Below are 14,434 nucleotides of genomic sequence, written 5' to 3'. Positions count from 1 at the left end.
GCTGGGATAGGCTCCAGCGCCCCCCGTGATCCTCATGAGAAAAAAGCAGTAGAAAATGAATGAAATGAATGAATATAATATATATAAGAAATATACAAACAAGTACCAATATGAGTTTGGATAAAAAAGAACAACTATGATTCTAATCATGGGCTGCGCGGTGTACGAGTGGTTAGTTCGCAGACCTCACAGCTACAAGACCAGGGTTCAATTCCACCCTCGGCCATCGGTACTCCGGTTTCCTCCCACATTCCAAAAACATGCTAGGTTAATTAGCCACTCCAAATTGTCCATAGGTATGAATGTGAGTGTGAATGGTTGTTTGTCTATATGTGCCCTGTGATTGGCTGGCCACCACTCGAGGGTGTACCCCGCCTCTTGCCTGAAGACAGCTGGGATAGGCTCCAGCACCCGCCGCGACCCTCGTGAGGAAAAGCGGTAGAAAATGAATGAGTAGTCTAAGCAAAGAAAACCTGTTTTAACATTATTAGAGACCTCTAGGCATGAAATAGCACCCCTATGGTCAGCTTTTCACCAAATAAAGTAGTTGATTGAGTGAGTGACGGACAGGAAGTGACATCAACAGTTGAGTTTTAGCTTGGTGTGGGTGACTCTCACTATTTGTATTACTATAATAAAAAATACTATAATAAAAAATTAAAAACTACTATAATAATAATAATAAACAGAACAGGAAGTGTGCAATTTTGAATGAAGAAAATGTTCATTTGTTATGTTAATTTCCATCATGCCTCCCCTAATTGCACGTCACTGGTGTTTTTCAAATACAAAATGAACCCTGAAAAAAAATCAATGGGCATTTGAAGGAAGGGGGGGGATATAAGAGGGGGGGGTAGTAAAAGAGACGCACCCATGGGTGAAATGATGGAATCGAACGGATAGAGCATCAATCAATTCCTATTTATCATGAGGCAAATGCTTTTTAATCGACTCGCTCAACAGTGCTCTTCATTTACTTGTGCGGAATCGAACATCGACTGGGCTAAAGTTGTCTTCGACACAGTTATTACTCTTGGGAGGAGGCTCACAACGCTGTGGGGGGGAAAGCATTACAGTGTGACACAGATCCAGTCGGGGAGCAGATGTAAACATTCATCGGTTTTAGAATTGTTACCGTAAGGTATGCTGGGAAGTACTCCCAGCATGCCTTGCGGCAATAAGGAATAAGGGGGGAATAAGGTCCAAAACCTTATTCTGGTAATATTAGATTCAATATTATATTTTGTTTTGAACAATTGCATTGTTACCGCAAGGTATGCTGGGAAGTACTCCCAGCATGCCTTGCGGCAATAAGGAATAAGGGGGGAATAAGGTCCAAAACCTTATTCTGGTAATATTAGATTCAATATTATATTTTGTTTTGAACAATTGAATTGTTACCGCAAGGTATGCTGGGAAGTACTCCCAGCATGCCTTGCGGCAATAAGGAATAAGGTGGGGAATAAGGTCCAAAACCTTATTCTGGTAATATTAGATTTAATATTATATTTTGTTTTGAATAATTGTTACCGCAAGGTATGCTGGGAAGTACTCCCAGCATGCCTTGTGGCAATAAGGAATAAGGGGGGAATAAGGTCCAAAACCTTATTCTGGTAATATTAGATTCAATATTATATTTTGTTTTGAACAATTGCATTGTTACCGCAAGGTATGCTGGGAAGTACTCCCAGCATGCCTTGCGGCAATAAGGAATAAGGTGGGGAATAAGGTCCAAAACCTTATTCTGGTAATATTAGATTTAATATTATATTTTGTTTTGAATAAATTGAATAATTGTTACCGTAAGGAATGCTGGGAAGTACTCCCAGCATGCCTTGCGGCAATAAAGAATAAGGGGGGAATAAGTATTGTATTGACGCGAGGCTACCACGTGTTTATCTCCACTGTTTGGGCCACGGAGCAGAGCTCCTCCTCCTGAACAATCATCAGCTCCTCCGCAGCGTCCTGCCCTCGGACCACAATGCATTGCTCTGAACCTTCTGATATCAGCACCTCCACCAGTTCCTGTCCCGTTCCTGGATGCGAGCTGTTTGCCGTAAGGAGCAGGGGTCCGTAGCTGGGCGTCCTCGCATGGTCCGTGCACACATATACAGAATTCCGGGTGTCGCTTGAATCTTCTCCATGTCCTCCCTCATCCGTTGCTAAATTCCCGCCGTCATTTTCATACTTCTTTCCTTTCATTTTTTCATCCGCGGGTCCTTGCGAGATATCATTTTTCTTGGGTCGGCCTTTGAGGGGTTTTGGGTGAGTGGAACTTGGTGGTTGAGTCTCCGGCGTTTGCTTTTCCTCCGGGTCCTCCTGGGTTTCCCGCCGTGGTTGATGCTGCGTTTGGTGTCGCAGTAAACTTTGTCTGAGGGTGTAGGAGGCACCGCAGTGACAGCTGTGGGGCTTCTCTACGCCGTGGGAAGATTTGACGTGTCTCCTTAGTTTGGTGGCCATCGTGTAGCCTAGCCAAAAAAAACAACAACAACAAATATTCTAATTATTGTAATGGTTGAATTTCATTTGAACATGCGTCAGATTACAATTGAACGCATCACATAATCAGTTCCCAGTTCCACATGTCCAAAAGGAGTAGGAAGAAGCAAAGCTTATTAAATCCTACCCCTCCATCTGGTACTTTTTCAATCAGTAACTGTTACATTTGTTCACTTCCTGCTTTCATAATATAGTTTAAGTATTTTTTTTTAACTATAATTTTTTTTAATTTAAATTTTTAATTTTTTGTCATGTACTGAAGTACGAGGTGATGTGAGCATCCAATGACATAATGGTTACCATAGTAACATAGTATCCTACCCCTCCATCTGGAACTTTTACAATCAGTAACTCTTACATTTGTTCACTTCCTGCTTTCCTAATATAGTTTAAGGTTTTTATTTTGTTTCCCCCCCATACCAAAGCACGAGGTGATAAGAGCATCCAATGACATAATGGTTACCATAGTAACATACTATCGTATCCCTCCATCTGGTACTTTTACAAACTGTTACATTTGTTCACTTCCTGCTTTCCTAATATAGTTTAAGGTTTTTATTTTGTTCCCCCCCCCCATACCAAAGTACGAGGTGATAAGAGCATCCAATGACATGATGGTTACCATAGTAACATACTATCGTATCCCTCCATCTGGTACTTTTACAAACTGTTACATTTGTTCACTTCCTGCTTTCCTAATATAGTTTAAGGTTTTTATTTTGTTTCCCCCCCCCATACCAAAGTACGAGGTGATAAGAGCATCCAATGACATAATGGTTACCATAGTAACATACTATCGTATCCCTCCATCTGGTACTTTTACAAACTGTTACATTTGTTCACTTCCTGCTTTCCTAATATAGTTTAAGTATTTTTTTAACTATAATTTTTTTTTATAAAAATTTTTCATTTTTTGTCATGTACTGAAGTACGAGGTGATGTGACCATCCAATGACATAATGGTTACCATAGTAACATAGTATCCTACTCCTCCATCTGGTACTTTTACAATCAGTAACTTTTACATTTGTTCACTTCCTGCTTTCCTAATATAGTTTAAGTATTTTTTTTAACTATAATTTTTTTTTTTTTTGGATCATATTTCTCCTCTCTTGTAGAGAAGTATTGGATGACATTTTTAGCTAATTGCTTATTTTTAGCCTTATGCATTATTTTAGATTATCAACAAGTTGAAGTATTTGTGATTTTAGAAATAAGGAGTTAGTATGTTCTCTGTAGGCGGCATTATGAATTATCCTTCCTGGCCTTTTTTGCAGTAGTATTTAGCCAGTGAAGATTATTATTATTATGTTGTATTTCCACACAATAAGTCAGATATGGTAGAACCAGAGAGCAATAAAGAATGTGGAGTTATAATGTTAATATATATATTCATGTAAACAGGTTTTCGGGACTTTTGAATGCAATAATTCGCTTATCACGGTCGGGTCTGGAACTAATTACTCGTGATAAACGAGGGATTACTGCATAGAAAATATATTTTGGGTTCTTTTTAACTTAACCTTAATGCATTTGAATGAATTAAACCTAAAATATCAATATTGACTTGCTGCAGAAACAGGTTTTTTGTCTGATTACACAGCGTGGATGTTTATGCAGACAGCCTGCTAATCATCCGTTCTGAGCTTTCCAATCCGTGTGTGACACCAAACATCTGCAGCCCACTTAGTGAGATAAGCAAGCATGGCTGGAGGGGGAATTAGCCAGCGTGAGGAATGTTAAAGTTCATTTGGATTAAGTTGACGGAATATGAGGACACCTACGTTTTATACATATACAGGGATTTCCCTGTGCTTTACATCAGGGGTCTCAAACACGCGGCCCGCGGGCCAAATGTGGCCCGCAGGACACCAGTTTGAGGCCCCCGCCTTGATATGAAAGTTTAATGAAAGTTTGATATGGATGCTGTATGGTATCATGTACCCAGAAAAAATTATTACGTTTGATTCATGTTCATGTTAAAGGTTAAATAACTGTTAATAGTTATCCTCCTTATCCGTGTGGAAGTGGTAAGTTTTTGGCTGTTTAAGTTTAAAGGAAATAACTTGAAGGCTACCGTTTAGGTGGCTAGCTCTCTAGTTTGCGAGTTAGCATGTGTCTCAAGACCCTGCAGTTGCGCAATATGTTGTAAATAAAAAGAGTATAAATGTGACTATAGTCGTGTTTTGTCATGTCTTAATATGAAAAAAAATATTTGTCTACCCACCAACTATATGTGGTTTCTTAATTTTTATTATTTGCCGTTTTATTAATTTTATTATATTTATTTATTACTGATTGATTTTCTTTATTCTTGATTTATTTATTTATTTTTCATCTTATTTTGTGTAGAAAAGTAAAAAGTAAGATATTTGAGAACAGTGGAATGTTTTATCAGAGCTTTTATTGTAGAAAATTGGAACCAAAGCGAAGTTTTTTAATTTTTTTTGTTTTTAATAAATGCGTTTATTTGGGGTTTTTTGGCCCCCAAGTAAATTGAGTTTGAGACCCCTGCTTTACATGAAAATGTGGAACCCGTTGAAGTCAGTCCCGCTATTTATAGTGCAATATTGACCCCTCCAAAATGAAAAAAGGTATGAATTGAGAGTGCTGTTTGTTTTGATGCTACTAACCTTTTCCACAGACAGAGCAACGATGGGGCCTGTCACCGGTATGCAATCTTTCATGGGATTTGAGGGTGTGCGGGTCCCTCAAGGATTTTCCACAGTAGCTACAGAGGAAACCGCCCCCGGTGTGGGAAAGCATGTGGCGACAAAGTTCAGCTTTCTGAGAGAAACTGTGGTTACATTCAGGGCAGGGAAACGGTCTCTCTCCGTTGTGGATCCTCAAATGGCTGTCAAGGTTCCCTGAAATGGACGCACACAAACAACGCAGATGCTAAGAGATGCTAAGAGATGCTGGTGGTGGATGCTGTCATTTGACATGAAACAAACTGGAGTTTTTTAAATTAAATTAAATTAAATTAAATTAAATTAAATTAAATTAAATTAAATTAAATTAAATTAAATTAAATTAAATTAAATTTAAATTAAAATTAAAATTAAAATTAAAATTAAATTAAATTAAATTAAATTAAATTAAATTAAATTAAATTAAATGCAATTTTATGAGATAAAAATATGTTAAGAAAAAAATTGTCAATTATATTATATATTAATAATTATATTATATATTAAATATTAATTATATATTAATTATATATTAACTATACATGTTATACATGTTTATGGAATGTGGGAGGAAACCGAAGTACCTGGAGAAAATGGGGAAAATTTAATTTAATTTAATTTAAAGCAACTGCAATTTTATGAGAATAAAATATGTTAAGAAAAAACGTGTTAATTATATTTATATATTAATAATTATATTATATATTAAATAATAATTACAAATTAAATTAAATGTAATTAAATTTAATTTAATTATACATGTTTAAATTAAATTAAATTAAATTAAATTAAATTAAATTAAATTAAATTAAATTAAATTAAATTAAATTAAATTAAATTAAATGCACTCCACACAGAGATGTCCGAAGGGTGGAATCAAACTCAGATCTCCCAGCTGTGAGACCTGTGCGCTAACCACTCAACCACCATGCAGCTTTTCTTTTCTACCTTGAAGCTACTCAAATGACTTTGACACGTTTTCCACGTGGTACTGACGACGCAGCATCAGGAGCGACTGACGGGTTCAGTATCTCGCCCAAGGACACTCCGACATGGTCACGGGAGGACATCGAAAAATCGAAGCGGCAATCTTCAGCCTCTACCGCTTGCTTGGATGAAATTCAATGTTACCTTTCTGACTGAAAGTTTTCCCACAGTGCTGACAGACGTGAGGTTTCTCTCCCGTGTGAAGCCTCATGTGATTCCTCAGAGAACCGGAGTTTGCCAGCAGCTTGGGGCAGAGGGTACACTGCAACTGAAAGACAAAAAAGACACTTTTTTTTTTATCTTTTATTTTTTTTTTTTTTATATAAAGTCTCGGTGTTGAAACTACACTTCAGGGAGAATCCATGACTGGAATGAAAATGTAGAGATGGTGCATGAAACATTTCACCATGATGTCGAAGCTGCATGGGGAGTTCAACATATTAGATTCAAAACCACGTCTGAAATGATCAGAGTTGGGCAAATTACTTAAAAAAAAATAAATTACTTAGAGAAATAATTACTTCCCAAAAACTATAGTACTATTAGTAACGGAAGTACTTTTTGTCAAACTCATTTAAATATTACAAAATGCAGTTTTAAAATGAAACTTTTTATTATTAAGGGAAAAAAAAAATCCAAACCGACATGGTCCTGTAGGAAAAAGTCACCCCCCCCCAATTAAAATGTTAGCTTAACTGACATTAATTAATTAACGGAAATGCTGCTCTCTAATACACTTGAAAAGGTAGCATTTTGAAATGCTGCTCATGTTTGACAGACGAAAATTGAGAAAATACGTCACAAACGGGAAAGATGACATATTAAAAAAAATATTGCATTATAATGGTAATTAATATATTACATAACCTATATAACATATTTATTATATATAATGGTAATTAATTTAATTCAAGTTTATTCCTATAATATTTTGATTTTATTCTCATAATATTCTAATTTGTCCCCCCCATCATAATTTCCCTACAATTACACCTTTTTTTGTTCTTCATAATATTACTCGGCTGCACGTCAGTTGAGTGGTTAGCATGGAGGTCACACAGCTAGGAGACCCGAGTTCAATTCCACTATCTGCCGTCTCTGTGTGGAGTTTGCATGTTCTCCCCGTGCATGCGTGGGTTTCCTCCGGGTACTCCGGTTTCCTCCCACATTCCAAAAAAAAAAACATGCTAGGTTAATTAGCGACTCCAAATTGTCCATAGGTATGAATGTGAGTGTGAATGGTTGTTTGTCTATATGTGCCCTGTGATTGGCTGGCCACCAGTCCAGGGTGTACCCCGCCTCTCTCTCTCGCCCCAAGACAGCTGGGATAGGCTCCAGCACCCCCGCGACCCTCGTGAGGAAAAAGCGATAGAAAATGAATGAAGACTCAAACATGATAAAAAAAAACCAACCTACCTTTGGGGGCTGCGAGTAAATCAATCTGCTGCAGTGGAGAAGGCGGTGGATACGCAGGGAGGGCCGCCGTGCGAAGGCCTTCCCACAGTGCTCACATACGTACGGCTTCTTTCCCGTGTGGAGGACCAGGTGCTCTTTCAGGTCTCGTTTCAGTCCGTAGGTCTTCTCACAGTGAGGACAGGAAAACGGGCGCTCCCCACGGTGGCTCAGCTGGAAGGAGATCAAACTGTTATTGTTGGTAGTTGTTGTCGGCATGTCGTGAGAACACGGATTTGATCCCGAAGCTGGGAGTGACCAGGATGGATAGGATCAGGAAGGAAGGATTATTACATGTTAGAGACCTTGGAGATAAAGTCAGAGAGGCCAGACTGAGATGGTTGGGACATGTCCAGAGGAGAGATAATATAATATACAGTAAATAGTGGGCGTGGTTCTCATTGGGAGTGACCAGGATGGATAGGATCAGGAAGGAGGGATTATTACATGGTAGAGACCTTGGAGATAAAGTCAGAGAGGCCAGACTGAGATGGTTGGGACATGTCCAGAGGAGAGATAATATAATATACAGTAAATAGTGGGTGTGGTGCTCATTGGGAGTGACCAGGATGGATAGGATCAGGAACGAGTACATTACATGGTAGAGACCTTGGAGATAAAGTCAGAGAGGCCAGACTGAGATGGTTGGGACATGTCCAGAGGAGAGATAATATAATATACAGTAAATAGTGGGCGTGGTTCTCATTGGGAGTGACCAGGATGGATAGGATCAGGAACGAGTACATTACATGGTAGAGACCTTGGAGATAAAGTCAGAGAGGCCAGACTGAGATGGTTGGGACATGTCCAGAGGAGAGATAATATAATATACAGTAAATAGTGGGCGTGGTTCTCATTGGGAGTGACCAGGATGGATAGGATCAGGAAGGAGGGATTATTACATGGTAGAGACCTTGGAGATAAAGTCAGAGAGGCCAGACTGAGATGGTTGGGACATGTCCAGAGGAGAGATAATATAATATACAGTAAATAGTGGGCGTGGTTCTCATTGGGAGTGACCAGGATGGATAGGATCAGGAAGGAGGGATTATTACATGTTAGAGACCTCGGGGATAATCCGGAGAACCCGGAAAAAACCCCAGGCATGCACGGGGAGAACATGCAAACTCCACACAGAGATGGGCGAGGGTGGAATCGAACCCCGGTCTCCTAGCTGCGAGGCCCGCGGGCTAACCACTCGACCACCGTGCCGCCCCACGACCTTCCAAAAACATGAAATCCATCACATTGAAACGTATGATGTCACGTCTACCTGGTGGGCCTTGAAGCTCTCGGCGGAGGTGTAGTTTTTCCCGCATTCCTGGCAGGCGAAAGGCTTCTCTTCTGTGTGGCTGAACTGATGTTTCTTTAAGTGGCCAATCTGGTAGAACATTTTAGCACAGACGGAACACCGGTAACGCCTCTCTCTCACCTCCGGCTGCCAGGCGGGAGCGTCGACTGTCACGTTTAGCGCCGCTCCGACAGCTGCGGTACGGGGAGGTGATGTTTCCACGGAAACCGCAGCATCTGCAGAGGACTTGGCGGCCTCTGTCAGATGCTCCTCCGTATGTTGCTTCGCACCACGGATCTTCACACAGTGAAAGCGGCGTGGCTTAGCGGCCAGTCGAGAGCTGCACCGGACAGACGGCGCCGGAACGTCCAAGTTCCTCTTCTCGTCTACGGAGTTAGGCGATGACACGGCGTCCATGCGTACATCTACTCCCGTAACAGCGGCGGCTACTTTAGCCGCCATGCTGCTAACGCTTGGACTTCTCCGTACTTCCTCGTTCTTCTTCTGCTGCTTCTGAACTTCTTCATCCTCGTCAACACTGCGTAGGTCCATCACAGTCGTTTCCGCATCCCTTGTGACGTTCGCTGCGTTATCTGAAAATATAGAGCAGGGGTCTCAAACTTGTGGCCCGCGGGCCAATGAAACATTAAAAAAATATAACTTTATTCGTTGATTTGTTTGTTTGTAATAATATATATATAATAATTTTACAACTTGTGTTTTTTTTTAATCTTTCAATTTTTTTGCTACTAAATTGACATTATTTTTCTGCATAATATTAAATTTTCCAGCTATTTTAATTTTCTTCTTGTAAATTTTCTTCTCATAATTATGACTTAATTCCCGTAATATTTTGACTTTATTCACGTCATATTATGACTTATTTGGCAACATGGTTTCCTAAAAAATACAACTTTATTCGTTGATTTGTTTGTTTGTAATAATATATATATAATAATTTTACAACTTGTGTTTTTTTTTAATCTTTCAATTTTTTTGCTACTAAATTGACATTATTTTTCTGCATAATATTAAATTTTCCAGCTATTTTAATTTTCTTCTTGTAAATTTTCTTCTCATAATTATGACTTAATTCCCCTAATATTTAGACTTTATTCAAGTCATATTATGACTCATTTGGCAACATGGTTTCCTAAAAAATACAACTTTATTCGTTGATTTGTTTGTTTGTAATAATTTTACAACTTGTGTTTTTTTTTTAATCTTTCATTTTTTTGCCACTAAATTGACATTATTTTTCTGCACAATATTACTTGTTAAATGACAACTTTACCCCCTTAATATTTTGACTTTTTTTCCTTAATATTTCAACTTTATGCTAATAAAATAGCCTTATTTTTCCTCATAATGTGACAAAATTTTATTTAACCTCTTATATGACTCCTACATGGTCCAATAATAAAGACAATAAAAAGACAAAAGCAAACACTCCTGCCTTGCTCATTTCTGCTGGGTTTTTTATTTTTTTTTTCCAGCTATTTTAATTTTCTTCTTGTAAATTTTCTTCTCATAATTATGAATTAATTCCCATAATATTTTGACTTTATTCTTGTAATATTATGACTTATTTGGCAACATGGTTTCCTAAAAAATACAACTTTATTCGTTGATTTGTTTGTTTGTCATAAGTAAGTAATAAGTAATAAGTAATAATAAGTAATAATAATTAATATAATAATAATAATAATAATAAGCGAAGGTATTTTCAACGTATGCGTTTCAATCCAGCTGCCCTGTTGAGTTACCTCGTTGTTGACCTCCAGAGACGTCCTGTTCATCTGATCCGTCTCTTGCGTCACTTTTCCCTGCGGTTTCACCAGCCAGCATCAGCAGCTCTGTTCCTGGCTGGATGTCCCGACACACACGCAGACGCATGCTAACACACTCGCCCACACGTACCTCCGCGCACGTACAATGCACTGCCACGTTGCGCTGCGCTGGGCTTTGCGCCTGGCAGGCAAAACTGGGGGAGACAAAAGCGACGGATTGCTTGTTAGACCACTTTAAGTGTGTTGCAGGAAAAAATCAAATTTTACTTACTGTTCCACAATACAATTAAAAAATACAATAAAATCCATAGTGTTTTGGAAACAATTTTGTTAATTTTTTTATTTGTAAATTTCTTATTTGTGTAAGTTTTTTTCTTGGTGTAAAAAATATTTTATGTAAAAACATTTGTATTTTTTTGGTTAAAAAAATAAAATTTTTTTGGCAAAAAGGTATCATTTTCTTTCAAAAGTTTTGCCAAGTGTTTTTGTTAAAAAAAAAAATTCTGAAAAAAAATATTTGTATTTTTTTTACAATTGGTAAAAAACAAAGCTTTCCATATCTTTGAGATTCTGCACCTCGTTCTGCAGCGTTTCCATGGACTTCCTGCTTGTTCCACAATACAATAAAAAATACAGTAAAATCCATAGTGTTTTGGAAACAATTTTGTAATTTTTTTTCTTTGTAAATTTCTTATTTGTGTAATTTTTTCTTTGTGTAAAAAATATTTTATGTAAAAACATTTGTATTTTTTTGGTTAAAAAAAATAAAACTTTTTTGGCAAAAAGTTATAATTTTCTTTCAAAAGTTTTGGCAAGTGTTTTCGGTAAAATTAAAAAAAAGTTTTTTGAAAAAAAAATACTTCACCTGATCCAGACTGATTTGTGCAGGGGAATTTCATTCTTCTCTGCTGACCCCACCGGTGCCTTAAAAACACAACAAAACAAAGGAAGCGTGTCACTTGGAAAAGCGTATATTCTTCCCATTACTCCCTCCCATAAAGTACTATGACTCCCAGAGGCCACCAGTACAGACCAAAGTATGGTTGTTGGCGTCTACTGTTAATGCTTTGTTCATTTTAATATGAAAAAAATCCTTTGTCTACTCACCGACTATATGTGCTTTCTTAAGTTTTTATTATTTGCCATTTTATTATTATTATATTTATTTATTTATTTATTACTGATTGATTTTCTTTATTCTTGATTTATTTATTTTTCATCTTATTTTGTGCAGAAAAAATAAAAATGAAGATATTTGAGAACAGTGGAATGTTTTATCAGAGCTTTTATTGTAGAAAATCCAAACCAAAGCAAAGCTTATTCATTTTTTTGTTTTTAATAAATGCGTTTTTGTTGGTTTTTTTGGAAAACCTGATGCGGCCCAGTCTCACCCAGACCCGAGCTCCAGTGGCCCTCAAGTAAATTGAGTTTGAGACCCCTGAATTATGTAAATCCTACCATGACGTCAAAGTCTTTGCGTTCATTGTTTAACGTGCATCTTTTTATCTGTGCAAATTTCAATCGCTTTTTATGTCGTTCCGGAAGAATGATTTATGGGAAGGAAAAGGAGTAACTTATTATCTCCCCGCCGGGTATTATCTTAATTAGCAAAAGGTTTATCATGCACTCAATACGCTTCCATTAGGTTTGCTTTCAATGTGGGGCCATTGCTGCAGGTGGGGGTGAAATCATGATGAAGAATTCTAAAGCTGATGTTGATGTGAATGGAATGAGGGATGAGTGCTTCCCTTTACCTTTACCCAGGAATGTCATCTCCATTTGGGGGTTTTAATCGTAAAAAAAATAAAAACTCAGCAGTAATTTGACCAGGATTAAGTCAAAATATTAAAAGAAAAAAAAGTCACAAAAAGTTGTAATTTTAAGAGAATAATGTCTTAAAATTGCAGAAAAAAAGAGAAAAAAAGTCTCAATTTTACTCAAATAAAATCAGAATATTATGATTAAAAATATTGTAATTTAGTAGATTTTCATTGAAAATATGTTGCATTTTTAAGTTGCAATATTACAAGAAAGAGCGGCACGGCAATACTACATACAGTATAAAGAGTATGTATTATTACTATTTGAATGCGTCTTCTGAAAGCCTGATATATTGTTTGTATTGTCCTAGCGAAAATACCAATCAATACGTACCAAAATAAAATACAATACAAAGGAGGCGCGACAGTACTCCCCTAATCCTGAAGGAGTGAGCTGGGAGGTGCTTGTCGTTTTATAAAGCTAGCACTAGCTACATTGAGCAGCTACAAAATGCTGTAAAATGATATGATGTACTATGTACATATACAAATAAAATATAAATGTACTACCTTTTCTTCTTCTGTGCTGAGTACAATGTCCGTGCTGGACTCCGGTGTCGTGATGAGGTCCTGATGAGGGAGTTTGCCGGTCTGGAACTTCCCGACTCGTTCCGCATCGCCTTCCCTCCCCAGCAGGCATCCAGCCTGCAACGATGGACCGACCCACCACAGTCCAAGACGCCCTTCACAGGAGACCGAAGGCCCCACGGCGAAGCCCCGGGGCAGTAAAGTGGAGAGAAATGAGGCAAGAGCAGACGGAATCGGTGGAGCAAGACAGGCCATCACGCTGCAAGAAATAGTCAGTTAGAAAAATGTATTTTAAAATGTTACTTGATTAAACTGCAAGCATTTTGGACACCTTTGGGACAAGGAGCCGCAGTTTTCTCACCGTTGTCTGATATTACACAGACATAAACTACTCAGCTTGGGAAACTAATTGATCAAATCTGTGTTTTACTTATTATTATTATTATTATTAAGGCTTAATCATCTCCTCTTTAACAGTTTGTCAACAAACAAACACTTGTTCATTACTGATCTTGAAGTTAATTGTGCATATAGCTTAAGAATATATTGTTTCACAGTCCTTTAAATAAATAATTAAAAGATGTTGAGTGAAATAATTTTTTTATTTACGTTTTAATATACTTGGGAAATAACAGAATAACTCCTCTAGCTGCACTTTAAACGGAAATCAATACAAACGTTAACACGATTAAATACAACAATATGTGCTTCCGTGTAACGCAGGGCAAGGGTATTTCTGGCCAACAACCCTCAACGCGGCTCTGCTAGCATGGTAAGCGTATGCAGTAAACACCTTTATGTTGTGCTTTATTTGTTATTTGTATATTCTGTGTAATAATATATAAAAAATCACGTATCTATTTTATACTGAAATAATTACAAGAGTCGAGTCTGTTAGCTGCCTAGCTAACTTAACACAGAAAGTCAAAAATACATACTTTCGTCATTTCGATAAAGTGGAAAATATCGTTTACATACTTGTAATGTGTTTGCCGTCTGTCATAGCAAATTGACGTGTTCAATTTCTTCCGCTTTAAACTCTGGAAAAGCTTTCGTCATCCAGCGAGAAAATCCCAACCGGAAGTCCCTGTCAGTACTGGTCCGACTGGAAATGTGATCAGCAGTTTATAGTTCTGCGCACACTGAACCGTCGTTTTTTTATTTTTATTTTTTTTGTATTTACGAAACACAAAAAAGAATACGGTCTTCAAAACTCCGTTTTGATACCCGATACTCTCTAATTGTGCTTAAAAAGCATCGGAAGCTTTTGGGGCTTCATTCTCAGGATCAACAGCGACATCTACTGGTAAGATGAAAACAATGCAGCACAGACATGTTTTGCATTTGCAATCAATTCCTGTAAAAAAATTATAATAA

General features: G+C 37.6%; 1 protein-coding gene across 1 annotated transcript; it reads right to left on the bottom strand.

The window, feature by feature from the left end:
• Positions 1-1,684: 1,684 nt before the first annotated feature.
• Positions 1,685-14,157, bottom strand: znf408 (zinc finger protein 408). Its single transcript, XM_078793293.1, has 9 exons — positions 14,036-14,157; positions 13,040-13,316; positions 11,575-11,633; positions 10,686-10,903; positions 8,902-9,512; positions 7,593-7,802; positions 6,321-6,444; positions 5,133-5,366; positions 1,685-2,468 (listed from the first exon to the last, which is right to left on the bottom strand). The coding sequence occupies exons 2-9, from the start codon at positions 13,310-13,312 to the stop codon at positions 1,885-1,887; spliced, it is 2,313 nt and encodes a 770-aa protein (XP_078649419.1). The 5' UTR covers positions 13,313-13,316; positions 14,036-14,157; the 3' UTR covers positions 1,685-1,884.
• Positions 14,158-14,434: the final 277 nt, after the last annotated feature.

This window comes from Doryrhamphus excisus, linkage group LG1, assembly GCF_037039965.1.
Source record: "Doryrhamphus excisus strain RoL-2023G ecotype Guam linkage group LG1, RoL_Dexc_Guam_v1.1, whole genome shotgun sequence".
Lineage (NCBI taxonomy): Eukaryota > Metazoa > Chordata > Actinopteri > Syngnathiformes > Syngnathidae > Doryrhamphus > Doryrhamphus excisus.
This window is presented reverse-complemented; position numbering and strand designations above follow the sequence as displayed.

Coding starts and splice junctions, on each gene's coding strand:
- znf408 (XM_078793293.1), bottom strand. CDS start 13,312: ATGGCCTGTCTTGCTCCACCGATTCCGTCTGCTCTTGCCTCATTTCTC. Junction 11,634..13,039: donor TCAGCACAGAAGAAGAAAAG/GTAGTACATTTA, acceptor TGTGTTTTTAAG/GCACCGGTGGGGTCAGCAGA. Junction 9,513..10,685: donor CTCTGGAGGTCAACAACGAG/GTAACTCAACAG, acceptor CTATATTTTCAG/ATAACGCAGCGAACGTCACA.